This window comes from Sprattus sprattus (genome assembly GCF_963457725.1).
Source record: "Sprattus sprattus genome assembly, chromosome: 9".
Classification (NCBI taxonomy): domain Eukaryota; kingdom Metazoa; phylum Chordata; class Actinopteri; order Clupeiformes; family Clupeidae; genus Sprattus; species Sprattus sprattus.
In genome coordinates, this window is record NC_137928.1 from 8,485,829 (window position 1) to 8,501,729 (window position 15,901).

The following is a 15,901-nucleotide window of genomic DNA, read 5'->3' on the forward strand; positions in this document are numbered from 1 at the left end:
GAACTGAACTGAACTGAACTGAACTGAACTGAACTGAACTGAATTGAATTGAATTGAATTGAATTGAATTGAATTGAATTGAAGTCTGCACCTGGTACCCCCTTCTGACCACTCTTCCCTCCAGCACCTCCCCCGGGCACGCCAGTCTGTGGGATGCCTGGATCTGATGGGACAAAGAGCGTCAGTTGGAAACACACACTATGGGTCATGGCTAGTATGGCATGGTAATAGGTCTTTGATATGAAACATATTCAGGCATGTGTATAGTCTAAGCACAACTTGATTTGATTAGAGCTATGAATGAGTGTGTGTGTGTGTGTGTGTGTGTGTGTGTGATCATCGCTGTTTTTTATGAAGTGATCTGGCTGGCCAGCTCTGTCTTACACTCTGATCCTGTGCCACCAGCACCTGGCCCTGTTGGAGTTCCTCCTGCACCAGGTCCTTAAACACAAACACACACACACACAAACACACACACACACACACACACACACACACACACACACACACACACACACACACACACACACACACACACACACACACACACACACACACACACACACACACACACACACACACACACACTTCTTAGGAATACTTCAGGAGAGAGGAGGGCTGTCACATAAGATATACAACAGTTCAACCATAGACGCACAATAGCTTTAAAACGAGCTTCATGATGGAAAGACGATTATTGCACTGCATGACATTGGGCTAACAAAACACAAATGGTTCTGCTTTGCCTTTTCTTCTCATGGCATGCCTTATTGGCCTTTCCAGGTCCAGAGCAAGGAAATGAGCTGTGGGCTCTGGTCTGAAACGTTTGGCAGCAGTAGCTTCAAAGTATTGGTTCCTATTTCCCTTAAGCTCTCTATCGAGCTGAAATCCCTCACAGTGTAGCAGCACTTCCAGCATCGTCTTAGGAAATACTGAAGTAATGCGCTGAAACTCCTCAGACCAGGGCTCTCACACAAAACATCTAGGGCAGCAGCTGTAATGCTGGTCTGAAAGAGGCTTTTATCTGCAATTCTGTCTTTGATCCACTTGTTATTTGACATGCCGTCAAAATAGAGTACAAGGACATAGTTGGATATGCTGCCAAACAAGTCAAAGCTGTTATCATTGGTTTAAAGGTACAGTCTGTAGGACGTGGTGGCATCTAGTGGTGAGGCTGCAGATTGCAACCAACTGAATACCTTTCCATTCCCAAGCATGTAGGAGACGCTAAGCTGAGCCAAGGCTCTTTCTAGTACATGAATAAACTTGTTTACAATGACATGGTGACCAGTATTTTAATGATAAATCATAAAGGTCACTGAACCTCCTTTTCCAGGTTTGCCACCAGCTCCTGTAAAAAAAAGAACAAATATATTGATATAAGGTTACAATATATACTCAGTTAGGAACACAATTTTACATCTTACTAAAAAATACCTGAGCAGGGATAGAAAAATACCTAATGTACAGTATGTTTGTGTTATATGCCTTCATGTAGATCTGAAGTAATAAGATATAAGTTAAAGTAAAAGTCCTAGCTAATACTTTATACTCACCTCCACCAGGGACTGCTCCTCCTCCTGGTAAACCACCACCACCACCTCCGGGACCTGACATTGTGGAGGCGTAGGACACCAGCATTACACACCAGCAATAACATCCTTTATTGATACTAATAAGTATATGGCTCAGTGACATTGCACACTGTACTGCACATTGTATTGAGTATATATATATGAGTACATGTACCGGTAGGTATGTATGTATATACACAGTACATACTATGTGTTATGACTGATTTATTGATTTGTAGTTTGACAGCTCTCCATCCAGGTGTCCCATTTAAAGTCAGACACATCTTTCTCCAGACTCACCAGCCTTCTGCCCACCTGCTCCCAGTCCAGGGAAGAAGCCACCATAGGGGTTGTAGCCTCCACCTCCATAGCCGCCATAACCAGCTGGGGTAAGACCAGTCAAGTTGACAAAATTACACAGGAGATTATCATATTCTTTCATTGACATAACTTAACATGTATTATTTATGATATGAAGCATATTTGGGATGCATTTTTAGTGTGCATTTTTTATTATTGTGATCTTCAAGTTTCATCTGGTCAATAGTTTGTGTTTAGAAATCTATGTAAGTATCCATCAGTCCTATCAATTTTCACATCCCAAGGACATTTCGTTAGGCGATTTTAGCAGCCCAACAGAAAGAAAAGTTGCTAGGACAAAAACAATGCTGAATGAATGCTAAAGCAGTTTCTGCTATTTAATCAATCATTCAATCAATCAATCAATCAATCAATCAATCAATCACCTCCTGGCCTGTAACCACCTCCGAGGCCTCCAAGATTTCCGTAACCTGACCAGAGCGGAAAGAGAGGAAACAAGAGGTCAGAGAAACACCAAATACCAGGAAGCTGTGGGCATGCCAGACATATTACAGGAGCCGGGATGTCTTTGTCATTCCAGACCCGCTTAGCTGCTGTTTCAACAGGCTGCAGGATCAGTCTACCACCACCAGGGGGAGCACTTCAGCTGTATGACTAACTGCCTGGGAAGGCCTCTCTGCTGGGCCTCTGGTGGAGATTCAGGCTTGCCAAAACACTGCTGACCAAACTCAAACATCTCCCAGGGTGAGTGTGTGTGTTTAAGACTGCAGTCTGTGGCGTATGGCAGGGAAAGGAAAAGAAGCCAAAAACCAAAAAGGGGAAACCACGGTTTGTCTTTTGCTAAGATGCACCTTTCACCATTGTGATGATTTGGGTGAGCCAACAGCTAAAGTTTGGCATCGTGCGCTTCACTCATGGGCGGGGTGTGAGAAAGAGACGACACATTCGCGCAGACGAAACAGCAGAACAGAAGACCGGTCAACCCCTCGCCATCTCGCTTACCTCACCTGCAATTTGTCTGCAACAGGCCCATCCTGCCACACCACTGCACTCTGCACTCTGGCCATGAGCAGAAAGGAAATGTATTAAAACACTCTGCATGCAGAGGGGCTGGGGTCTGAACCTCTTCCAGATGGCTGGAAGTTCGAGAGCAGAAGGTGACCGCTGTACTGTAAGCATGACACATTCCAGGCCCATGAGACACTGGTTCTGTTCAGCTTTTTTGTCGTATTTGTTATACAGAAGCCTCACATGTGCTGGAGTTTTTTTTTTTTTTCGTTTTGGGTTTCGACTCCACAGCATAAAAACGTACACCCTGGAGGGGACAACACGACCCCGAGCAAGACCAATTCATAAATCTGCGGTGATAATGCTCAGAGCCAGGTGCCGGGGGGAATCTGAACCAAAAAGTTGCAGTAGCATGACTTGGAAATGGAAAATTAATAGCAGCTTTTGGCAGAGGGGAGCAGAGTGGAGGCACATTGGGGGATTAATAGGGCAGGGGTGGAGTTCTTTTACTAAAAGATACCCTGACAAGAAGGCAAAGGGCCTGTGAGCTGTGCGGTATGTAAGCGTACATGTTGTGTAGGGGGGGGGGGCACGTATAATGCACCTTTCTCCACAAATCTGAGTGCACCCTTGCCAACGTCTAGACATCCACCACCCTGGAGACTTGGAACAGAGAAACATCAAAGTTCACGATAACCACCAGAATTAAAGAAATGTATGTTTTTCCCAAAGAGGAGGAGTTGCTTCACAGCTTTATCTAAGTAAGTTAAAAATATACAGGCCTGTATTTAAATATACATTCACATTATACAGAAGGCCTATATGGAAAAGTTGTAACTGCAAGTGCACTTCAACAGAGACACATCTCAACACCATATTCTTGGGTGGAGATATCAGAGCGATGCATTCCAGGCACGTGGTGAGGGGCCGCTTAGACAGGCTACTCTGCCGTTAGCTAAACGCGCAATTGGCTGATCTGAACGGCAGGCTGATAACCCCTCGCTCAGGACTCCCACGTGGGGCGGGCAGCAGCGGCAACAACTCCTGGGGGAGTCTGCTGCGAGACCTAGCCAAGCCTGGATGGAATGTCTCACTGGCAGCCAGCGCTGTTCGTTTCTTTTTCTTTTTTCTTTTTTTCTGTGAAGGCCACTTGGAGTGGACAGGAGTTACCTGTCAATCAAAAGAGCCCACCTGCGCTCAGGATGGAACTCACAGCAAGGGGGCCGCATGCAGCTCTCAGAGAGCCCTGACACGAGACAGATGCTGATAGTTATTCATCCGAACGTCGATCAGTCAGACAGACAGATAAGTGAGGAGAGAAAGAGAGACTCCATTCCAGAACAGTCATGGATGGATTGGAGTCCGCGTCTGCTTCGTTTGTTTCTGAGTCCTGTCCCAAAGATCCCCTGACCTCGTTAACTGAAGCGGTGCGTTTTCGAGATAACAGGGTGTTTGCACCGCACTGCACATTTGCTTTTGGGCTAGTTGTTTGAATGAGGTACTCCCATGGCTATTTGACGCTTTGACCTTAAATGTGATAGTGCTCATTTTTCAACTGCACAGCTCCCATGTTTAGTTTGATTAACTGCTTGAGCTCTGGCTGAAGAGTTCTTCGATTCCTTCAGTGTCAAGTCCTGGCCAAAGACAAGACTGCTTTTTTTTTAACGTGACACACACACACACAGCAGGATATAACTCCTGAAATGCTCTGTAACAAAAGATGGCAGGACCTGTACGCCTGGAGCAACCGCCACTCAGGGATTCCTTGTTTTACAACACAACAGAGACAAGAAACAGCTGAAAGTAGACGCTAACGTTTTCCCAATGCATCATGAGGTGGCTGATCGGACTCGGTATGAACCATACTTTCCTCCGCAATAGTAAAAGGTATTAAGCTCCTTTCACAAGGTGCGCTCTTTATTATCCAATACATTCTCTGTTATCCGGTGATGTGAGGGATGCCATTTCATTTACAGCAGAACGCAAAGTATGGAACAGAGCATTGGGTGCTGTAAATTAAGCCAGGATACACCCAGTGTGAACTTGGATCATCAACATCAGCCACAGTCACACTTTGATGGTCCCTGTGATTGACATTTAAAAAAGTAAGCAACAACTGCTATTGCAACTAATTGGGTGATTTGGAACTATCTTGGTTTATTACATTCCAATCAGCTGTATGTCTGTATGGGCTGCTTGAATTTAACAAAATGGCACTGGATCTGCTGTTGTTAGTTTTGCAAATACTCCAGACCCCCAGAGCAAAAACACAAAGCTATAAATTCAACGAATTGTGTCTACCCCTGTAACCTCTGCTTTGGTTAAGGAGGCTCTTTCATTCTTTTCTTATGGATCTGGATGGGCTACACACACATCGATAGGAATTTGGCACTTGATATTGCCCGCGCTCATCCCTTCAGTGCTATCCAGTCTCGTTGACCAGCAGACCAGCCCTGAAGTGTTAAAAGCTCTTAGCAGACCGAGCCAAGAGTGAAGACACTGGAGCCATATCTCCCCTCTCCCACCTCCCTCCAGACCCCCACCCCAACCCCAGGCTTTCTTCTGGAACAGAGGGAGAGAGAAAGAGAGAGAGAGAGAGAGAGGGAGAGAGGGAGATAGAGAGAGAGAGAGAGGAAGAGAGAGAGAGGGAGAGAGAGAGAGAGAGAGTGAAGACACTGGAGCCATATCTCCCCTCTCCCACCTCCCTCCAGACCTCCACCCCAACCCCAGGCTTTCTTCTGGAACAGCTGGAGCTGGTGAAGGATTGAATTTAAGAGAGCGGAGAATTCCATGGCCGCCATCCATGCGACCGACTCTAGCCACAGGGAGCCGGCTAGAGGGCCGCTGGGATCTGAGGGCGCACGGTGAGGCCCCGGCCCATCTCTGGGATCTCTCTCTCTGTGTTGCTGCACTCTATCCCTCTCCACCGGCCCCACCAACCACCACCCCCGAACCCCTCCACCTCCACCCAATCTTCCCAAAGACGCCCACAGTCATGGCAATCAACATGAGGACTCCTGCCAGCCCGAGGGACCCGAGGGGGGGAACAATAACGACACACACAGCGCTCGTGTCCATGAATCATCGTATCAGGCTGCTCCGCGAGCCAAGCGTGGAGCAAACCACCACAGCCTGGCTCCCGCCGTTGCTTCGTTCCCTGAGGTCCATCTGTACAACAGAGAGCTATTCTTGCTCAATCAACTGTGGCTCAGGGGGTACACAACTTCGACACAACAATCAGGTTGCCAGTCAGTCATGGCCGACAGAACAGAAAAACAGCTGAATGTGAAAGCAAATGATGCTTCATGAAAACATGACTTTGCTGTTCATTTTTGTTATAAAGCTCTGATTTTCTTCGGTGATTATTCTATTACAATCACTCTGCAGCATGCTTGAGGGCCAGATGACTGATGAACAATCGGGCATTGTAGTATGCAAGGACCAGACTTAAATAGTCCACACACGCCAAAATGACACAGATGTTCTTTGTGACTAAAAGTGTCACAAGTCCCCAGAAAGTCACACTCAGCGGGTTTAAAGCATGAGCCTGTAATCACAATGAGTGAATTTTAACGGCCTCAGCCATACACTTGTTAAAGTATTGGTATTTCCTATTGCAAATTGACGTACTAATTATAGATGCGTGTACAAGAGAGGAACACGATGTTTTCCAGTATATACAACTTTGCGGGACATCGGAGAAGCGCAGTGCTTCGGATCGGAGTATTTTGCTAAACACATTGGACGCCCTTGATTCAAAGGTCATGGAGTTCTTTGGACACGTGCGCAAGAGCAGATATAGGTGATATATGAGTCGATGCATGTATTTGTGCTACATTACCAGCACTCGTTTTTTGCCCACAAATAGCTGACCTCCCTGACTCTTATCACGTCCAGCTTCAGACGTGCTCGAGCCGTGCGAGCTGGTCTCTCCACACACTGGAGTGATTAAGCACTTACGCAGTGACAACGCAGCACGTCTTTTTGAGCCTGAGCAGCCTTGCTTTGTGGTTTTTCTTTCTTCTCACCCTTCTCTCCCTCCATCTGTGAACCGCTGACACAGTTAATGACACGTTCCAACACTTTGACCCATAGAGAGCGGTGAGGAGATGGGGTGGCTGTCAAACAGCTGGTTTGCTAAGGTTTGTGTGTGTGTGTGTGTGCTTGTATGGCCCAGCTAGAGCTTGTGCCTCCAGAGCAAAAGTCGGAGCGCTGCCTTAAGCCCTCCCGCCCCCCTTTTTCTTTTTCACTGTCATGTTCAATGATTGCAAGCATCATAATGAAGGGGGGGCTGTTTTGGGGCACCACAGAGAGAGGGGGGGCGGGGGGGGGGGGGGGAGCAATCCTGAATCGCTTTTGTGTGTTCCTCAGTTACGATGTTAATGCGTGCCTTACACGGTTTATAAAGCCTGGCACAGAGAGACAGCCCAGAGAGAGTGAGCCCACACCACTCTGCGAATGGCTCCCATTAACAGGGCCTGTGTAAAATGAGCCATTACCCTCATGTGGATTACAGCAATGCCACCGAGCCGAGCAGAGCCGGTCCGCCTGACGTCTCCCACAGCCTCCATCACAGTAGGCCATTATTGGCCCGCTGAAGGCAGTGGTCAGAAACAGAAACACAACTGCTATAAATGCCCTCCACCATGAAACCAAGATGCTTGTTAACATGCCATTCTGGTTTTCTGTCTAACTCGTGACAGCTTTGTTGGTTCGCTGACATATCAGCGTGTCGACGGCCATTTTACACATGTACTAATAGGCAAACTCCTAGCTTTAGCTCTGAGGCTACTATTTATTTATTTTTTTTACTTTTTGTGTCGGATAGTTTTGAGGAGATCCTCCACTGGACGTTTGTGTGCTTACTAATCACTCTCTTAAGGTGTGAAATTCTGCTCATCTCGCTCCAAATGCAGCCAAGGGCACACCCAGGTCTTGCCCTCCTCCCTAAGGAACGCAGACACATTACTCGCACTGACTACCCAGTACTTTACTCTGGCAGAGAGGCAAGCCACAAATATCTCCTCATTTATTTCGATTATTTATAATGTCTTAAGGAACAGATAGGGTGCACATCATTCACCCACAACCAAAAAAAAAAAGAAAGAGAAAATCTATCAATAAAAAAGCCAGCTGCTGTGGTATGTGAAGTTGGCACTGAGAGTTACACTCCCCAGATGGTACGCATATGCATGAGCCACTTGCCTGCTGAATACCTTTCTGACAAGTCAAGTCTACAAACTGATAAATAAACAGATAAAAAAAAAATGACTCATTCGCTGGTAGACGTGGCGGTGTCTTACATTTCAACTGACGTGAAAAGACACACTGTTTTAAAAAAAATCCGTTTTTCCACCTCTGTCCCCGCAGGATAAACCCGAGACTCTTGCCAATTACAACGAAGCCGCTCAGCGTCGAGCCCTGAAATAGGGCCTCGAGTAAAAAAAACTAAAAGCCTTTCATCCTGATGCCATGGACGAAGCTGCCGCCACCTCTCGGTAGGAGTGCTTAGATTTGGCATCTTGATAGACCATCACCTTTTTCTAACTTGGTAGGATACAGAGTTCTATTAAGACTAAAGGATAATAACTGCAGAACTGCAAAGGAAGGGAAACATTTTGTTGGGAAGTAGAGAATTGTACAAGTATAAATAATGAGATTATTCTAGAGAGTAAGAGGACATCTGAGGACATACTAGGTTCATTGTACATTTTGTGTAGTCCAGATGTTACATTTTAAACAGAGTCCCTCTGATATTTGTTATAATTATAATCTGTGTGCATAATCATAGTCAGATCATGGTGATCTATAATATGGGGGGTTTATATGTATCTAATTGGCGTCATCTGTGAAAATTAAATAATCCATAACCTAATTTCCCAAGGGTAGGGTAACGCATGGGTGTACTCTGAATAAGAACAAGAATATTTTAACACTGACCATACAGGGGGAAGTTCTTGCCAAAGAACAAGAGATGCCTGAGTATGTGGATAACATTTCTCTCATCAATCCATAAACAACACATTAGTCTCCCTGCAAATGTGACCTAAGAAAGCACTGTCTGTCCAGAGAGGTTGGCAAGCGCTACAAAGAAGCTGGCCACAGAATCAACAGCATGGAGGTTTAACTCTAGCGTCTGTACCCCAGAGCAAGGTACTTCAACTTTGCTCCATAATGAAAGCATAAAAGCACAACCCTGAGAGAAATAATGGCTCCCTGTGTCGATGCGAAAGAAAAGAGGAGGGAAAAAAGACACACAGGGTGCGTGGGGAGCGGGGCGGAATTCACAAAAGGGAAAACAAACAATGGCTTCACAGAGCTAATCTACGCTAAATTGTACGCCTAAGCCTCTTTAATATGAAAACTTTCCCTCACGGTTTCCAGTTTCAGCTTCCCCGGTCCCAGGCGCATCTAAACCCCCCATGGGTGACAGTCGGTTCCAGGGGGATGAGAGAAAGGGGGAAGAGGCCGAAGATGCGGGGGAGGCTTGGGGGTTTGTAGGTGGGGGGGGGGGGGGTCTGTCACTGAGCGCTCCCTCTGTGAGGACAGGCTATTATTCACAATCAGGGGCCAGCGGCGAGTGCCTGGAGGACAGGTCTGAGGCTGGTAACGAGAAGCACATGTGCTCTCTGTGCACCCCGGCCATCTTCCGTTGCTCATCTGCCTGGCTGCGTCTCTCCGTCCGTCTGTCTGTCTTTCCCCCTCTTTCTCATTCTCTTTGTTTCTTTCGCCTCTCCCCTCTTGCACTTTATCTTCCTGTTTCCCCCTCCCTCTCTTTCCTGCTCTCTCTCACCTTGTTTCCCCCCTTACTTTTTCGATGAAGCCAAACAGGAACGCGGCGTCTGTTCGGCAGCGACGGCAACATTCATGTCTCCCGTCCAAGAGCACAGCTGCGTGCATTTGTCTCAGGGCTACGACCCAGCCTTTTTTACACTGAGGTTTCTACACCGAGGCTCCCAGCTACGTTACAATTAATCCAATTAGATCGGCACGAATGCTCCACCATGACTAACAAATTGGGCTCGGGTCCGCATCCCTGTTAGCAGTCACTTGTGGGTATTGAAACTAACAAGGGGGATATAATCAAATAACTACAAACGATGGCCATGTGTCCTGCGCCCTGAGAGGTATGTTTTTTTATGACAGGAAGCCCTGCTGTCACCACTTTTGATTTCAAGAGGGGGAATGTGCTGTGCTCCTTGACTGAGGACAGATGGCTACTCGAGCAGCTGAGTCCGAAACATTACCTTCGCTTTCTCAGCAGCTCGTCAAACCACAGATGACCGGTTTTCATAAGCTCTGCCCCTCGGGCCAAATGGTGATTCAACTGTCAGAATGCCCCTGATAGCGCGTTTTTTTTTTTAAAATGCTGGGCTTCGACAGGGTGCAATTCATTCAGTCATTCAATTAGAGCAAGAGTTATGTGCTGTGAAGTCGCAGGTGTCAGCCAAATAGTGTCTAAGGCATCTGCACTACATGATCCCCACAAACACCTCTGTGTACCCACCACGCCCCTATTGGTGACAGAAAGGAGGGGGAGGAATTACCTAAATGTTATTGGCAGCCTTAAGATCCATCCGTCAAAAAGCACCGGCTCCACCTACGCTTTGATGTGCTTCACACAAACACATTAACAACACTTCTGCTTTGCGTCAGAAAAAGCAAGGCTATCGGGGACCCACTGGTCAGTGTAAACCAAACACAGACTACATCGATTATTTCATCGTTTGGCCTTTGCAACGTATTTCCCCCCTCTCGTTTGTTGATGTGATCCTGAGTGAGTCACTCACTAACATTGACTAATTCTGTGGAATACTGAGGGTGACCTCACTTAACCCTTTTCCCGCTAAAATGAACCTGCCCCTCATCACTCTCTCCCTCTGTGTACTGAGCTGTGGGTGTGTGTGTGTGTGTGTGTGTGTCTGTGTGTGTGTGTGTGTGTGTGGGTGAGTGTGTGTGTGTATGTGTGTGTGTGTGTGTGTGTGATGTGTGTGTGTATGTGTGTGTGTGTGTGTGTGTGTGTGTGTGTGTGTATGTGTGTGTGTATCGGGTGGAGCTGTGGAAACATTTATATTTGTACACCGTTGGGCTTGACGTATTATTGAGGTCTGGTGGCCGTCTGAATGGTGTCTGCTTCCTCTCCGATGCATAATCTCATTTTCGCCACAAAGAACAAAAAGACTGGGAGACTGGGCACAAACCTGCTTTCGCTAAAACACTCTCCAGCGCTCGCGGCCAAAGTCAACTTCCACAGAGAATGAGACATTGGGACATAAGTCTGTTCACAAGTGCAACGTCTCACTCAGGGGAGAGAAAGCTGGAGCGTTCTCCGCTGCCGAGTTTAACAGACCAGGCCAGGCCAAATCTTATCAGACCCTGTGGCATTTACTTTGAGCCTTATCTTCCTGAACACATAGTGGACTAGATGAGATCTGTACGGTTTTAGGAAATTAAATAATGGCCGCACGCTGCTAATGCACTAGTCTGCAGCATATACTGCATGAGAGAGAGAGAGAGAGAGAGAGAGGGGGAAACCACTTGTTTACAGTACAACCCTGAACAAGTGCTGATGTTTCCAGTTATTGTATGGTCAGCGGTACCATAACACTAATCAGGGCAGTGGTGGTGCCATTGTTGGCGCAGCGCTGATGTACAGTATGTTGACACTGTGCCCTCATCACTCAAAGCGTTTGCAGAATGAAGTGAGTAAATGAAGCTTTTTCTCATCAATAGAAATACACGCATTGTTGGGGGGCACTGTGGCGCGAATAGTAGCCCCCGACCACATTCGGGCTTAATGCCCATGGAGGACCACGGGTTCGAATCCGGCCCGATGTCATTTTCTCCAGTCCACTCCTCACCTCTTCTCCCTCTCATTTCCTGTCCCACTCTTCACTGATCTATCAATTAAAGGCATAAAAGCCCCAAAACAAATCTAAAAAAAAAAGAAAAAAGAAATACACACGCATTGCACCCTAAAACGAGATCTTCATGGCCAAGAGGCTAAGAGAGGAACCAGAGACTGGAAAAACAAGGAGATGTATGAGATAGCTCGCTGGAGTAGGTTACTAGAAGTAGCCTGGCAAATGGTCCCTGCGCTTGTCTCCAAAGCACTCATGTTTAAGCTCTTAGGGGAACAGCTGTAATGCAAGTAATTCCCATTCCCATCCAAAGTATTTCCCATAAGTTGCAACACTATACACTTTGTCGTACATAATGTGTAAACAGACAGATATTTGGATGCGATATTGAGTGCTAATGTTTCAGACTTTTTGGACCGCTTACCTGGCTTAGGCGGCTTCCCACCGGCTCCTACATAGACACCATGATACATTTTGAAAAGTTAGAATTTCTATCAATATGTAGTTTCCTTGTCATCACTATCTAAATACTTCATCCATTTTAATAACACCGTCAGCCAAACAAATGACACAGGCGTGTGATTGAGCACACCATAGTGTACTCAATCACTGTAGAGTACACGGCATGCTTAACTTTCTTTTCAAAGTTCAAATGTAAGTCTCTTGAGTTTAATGGGAAAGGCATGCCACCTGCTCCAAGTCCTCCGCCTCCTAATCCTCCTCCTCCGACACCACCTGGAACAAGGCCACCGGCACCCCCATATCCTGTTGAACAGCACAGGACAGCATGTGAGCAAGCTTCTTCCTCTTGTCATTAGCCCACCGTTAAAAGTCTGACATCTTCAAAATATCTGCTAACACCTCGCTCAGGCTAATGAAGATGTACTACATATGTGTAACTGAACGCAGGTGTGCAGGTTTTACAAGACAGGGGGAAAACACTGTTCGACACAAACACCACTTAATGACTGGCATAGTGTTGCAGCTAATACGATAAGGTAAAAGGGTAATTGCTTGCAGCACACCTGCTTTAATAAAAACTTGCCTGGTTTGGGAGGCTTGCCACCAGCTCCTGTGGGAAAGGGAAAGGACAGTACATTCATCATAGGCAGTGTTTCAAATTCTCTCATCATCTCTAATTCATCTCTATTAGGGGCATTTAGCTTTGTCATTGGTCTATTGGCAGGGTTGGGGAGTAACTAGTTACATGAAATGGAGTAATGAGTAAAAAAAAAATTGTATTATAGTGTAATTGACCTGTCGCTAAGCCCCGCCTTTCGAACGCAGACGGGCCAATGGCAGTTAAGTAACAGTTGCGCTCGGACATCGTGAGTTTACAGCTCCATAGGATAGCATTAGAGGCCGTGATTTTTCGGTTGTTTTATGAGGTTTGTGGTAATGTATGTTCAACAAAAATGGCCAAACGATGTGCATGGGGTAGATTCAACACTGATACGAGGTATCATGAGAGGATAGGCAATGGGGTATATTGTATCTCATTTCCTAAACGAAAACAAGACCGGTCCAAATATCTCTGGTGGATTAAGCTGTGGCAGACCACACAGTGAACGCTACGTTCATTAGCTTTCTGCCATACTCTTGTTAGGTTGGAATTTTCCTTTGCTAAAGCAATCAACTAAGCCTACATGATAAAAGGCATACTCATTATTCACAGTAGCTGCTTACTTTCACCACTGATGTTATGCTAGGCTTAGGCAAGTTATCTCTGGTTCAAACTAGCTAACGTTAACGATTCACTAGCTGCGCTAGCGTAGCTTTGTCAGTTATGGGACAGTTTGTTAAAAATCGGCCATTCTATTAAACAAACGATATGCACAAGTATACATAGGTTTAATAAAGGATTAACATGACAACGTGAACGAAACACACGCATGCCGGTAATTAACAAGGTTACAATAACAAGCTAGACAGTTAAGACCATATGGTTAGGACACTGTCCTGTCAGGGGCAGGTAGGTTAATGCTATTTACTAAACGTAGGTCTACATTCATATGCCTTCCAGATTAGTTAAATTAACTGAATGTGAATTCATTGTATCTTTCCCATGCGGTGCATGAACAATGCTGGTATTGGATGTATTTATCTGCAATCGCGATGACCATGAGTTGAATCTTCTCCCTCTTGCATTGAGCTCTGTAAATTCTCGCCTCAAATTTAAGCTTGTTATCCACCATATCGAGTTTTAAATTGTATACATATCCCTCCATTGCATAATTAAGTCCCTTTTGAAGGCTTCTAGGCGAAATCAGGTCCTTTTGTCTCCAAAAGTTGTCTATAGCCTCTTGGGATATAGTTTTGTCGCTGATAGCTGCCATTGTAAACTCTAGTCAGCTATGATAACGTGTCCGAGTTAGCGACAGTCACAATGGGGGGCGGGGCTTAGCGATAGGTCAATTGTAAATTACAGTTAGTAAACAAAGTGTTAGTGATTACAATGGGGTTACATTCAAATATGTTTTTCGGTAAAAAGCTATAAAGTTATATGTAGAATATGATGTTCAATCTGTTGTTTTGCTCCATTTTGCTGTCTCTACAGGCTCTATTCATTTGGCAGTATGCCTTGAAATCGTAAGCGTTGTTTTTGATTTGTTCTCTTTGAATTTGCACCAACTGTTCAAAAGGTAATCAAAAGTAATCAAATGTAATAAGCTACATCAATTAAAATAGTTACATTACTTCTTACATATATAACAGGGTAACTAATAATCTATTACTTATTACATTAGTAACCTTCCCAACCCTGTTTATTGGCATGATTCAAACTCATATTTGGTAGTCGTACCTGCCCCATATCCTCCACCTCCCAAACCTCCAGCGCCTACTCCACCTGGGCCAACACCACCCAGATTGCCGTACCCTGAAACAAAACAGCAGTGGATGTTGCAGCACATGACAGTGATGTACGGATATTGTGCCTCACTGTCCATGCCAGGATGCCTGATCTGTGATTCCATTGGACCTTACCTGGCTTAGGAGGCTTCCCACCTGTAAGGGAAATACATTACTGGTCAGCTTTTGAATGAGATTATGTACAAAGTTTCTGACACAGAACATTTCTACTGAAAGCCACATATCTCAAATCTACCATGTCTTTGGAATTTGTGTTAAGGGCTTGGTGCTGGGGGGAGGTGGGAGGATCACATTAAATTCAACTTTCACTCTGTATTGGTATATTGTGTACCTGCTCCATATCCACCAGCTCCTAAGCCTCCCCCTCCTAAGCCTCCGCCTGGAACAAGACCACCAGCACCACCATATCCTGATAAGGAATGCAGCAGATCATCATCACCATCATCATCCCAATCATCATCATCATCACCTCTTCTTGAACAGTCATTACAGAATTAGGTCAGATGTGGCAACTGACTAAAATGTCCATTGGATGTTTTCACAGTCCTTACCTGGTTTAGGAGGCTTTCCACCAGCTCCTCCTGTTTTAAAAACATCACAAAGGCTTATCAGGAGGGGAACTACACTGAAAATGATGGAATGACAGCTCTGTACATGCAAAATAATGGCTTCAAGATTACTTCTATCTGTGACAAAATATTTTTGTACTCCAACTTGGAAAACTTTCATCAAGAATCACATTAAATGAAAACTTTCAGTCGGGTTATGAATATCAATATGGTATAATGCATACATAAACATATTTACCTCATATACAGTACACACAACACAAAGGAAACATCAATGCAGTGATAGATCTCTCTGTATTTGTATATTGTGTACCTGCTCCGTATCCACCAGCTCCTAAGCCTCCTCCTCCTACTCCCCCTGGAACAAGACCACCAGCACCACCATATCCTGATAAGGAAAGCAGCAGATCATCATAATCATCACAATCATCATCATCATCATCATCATCATCACTATAATCATCATCATCATCCTTTTTTCTTGAATGGCCATTACAGAATAAGAATACTTGATGTTTTCACAGTCCTTACCTGGTTTAGGAGGCTTTCCTCCAGCTCCTGTTTTTAAAAAAATCACAAAGGCTTTTCAGTAGGGAAATTACCCTGAAAGTGATAGTAATGACAGCTATGTACATGCAAAAATAATGGCTTCAAGATTACTTTTATCTGTCTTTTTTGTGTCATACCTGCCCCATAT

General features: G+C 45.3%; 1 protein-coding gene across 1 annotated transcript in view; it reads right to left on the reverse strand.

The window, feature by feature from the left end:
* The window catches only part of elna (elastin a), a 61,124-nt gene that overhangs the window by 27,541 nt on the left and 17,682 nt on the right, over positions 1–15,901 (reverse strand). Inside the window, exons 19-34 of the mRNA XM_080844588.1 lie at positions 15,891–15,901; positions 15,736–15,762; positions 15,518–15,592; positions 15,187–15,216; positions 14,967–15,044; positions 14,750–14,770; positions 14,568–14,642; positions 12,810–12,836; positions 12,455–12,529; positions 12,189–12,215; positions 2,321–2,365; positions 1,875–1,958; positions 1,557–1,610; positions 1,325–1,351; positions 385–441; positions 92–163 (exon numbers count right to left, since the gene is read on the reverse strand). The exon at positions 15,891–15,901 is cut by the window's right edge and continues 64 nt beyond it. Coding sequence (XP_080700714.1) covers positions 92–163; positions 385–441; positions 1,325–1,351; positions 1,557–1,610; positions 1,875–1,958; positions 2,321–2,365; positions 12,189–12,215; positions 12,455–12,529; positions 12,810–12,836; positions 14,568–14,642; positions 14,750–14,770; positions 14,967–15,044; positions 15,187–15,216; positions 15,518–15,592; positions 15,736–15,762; positions 15,891–15,901 — 785 coding nt within the window. The remainder of the gene's footprint in view (positions 1–91; positions 164–384; positions 442–1,324; positions 1,352–1,556; positions 1,611–1,874; positions 1,959–2,320; positions 2,366–12,188; positions 12,216–12,454; positions 12,530–12,809; positions 12,837–14,567; positions 14,643–14,749; positions 14,771–14,966; positions 15,045–15,186; positions 15,217–15,517; positions 15,593–15,735; positions 15,763–15,890) is intronic.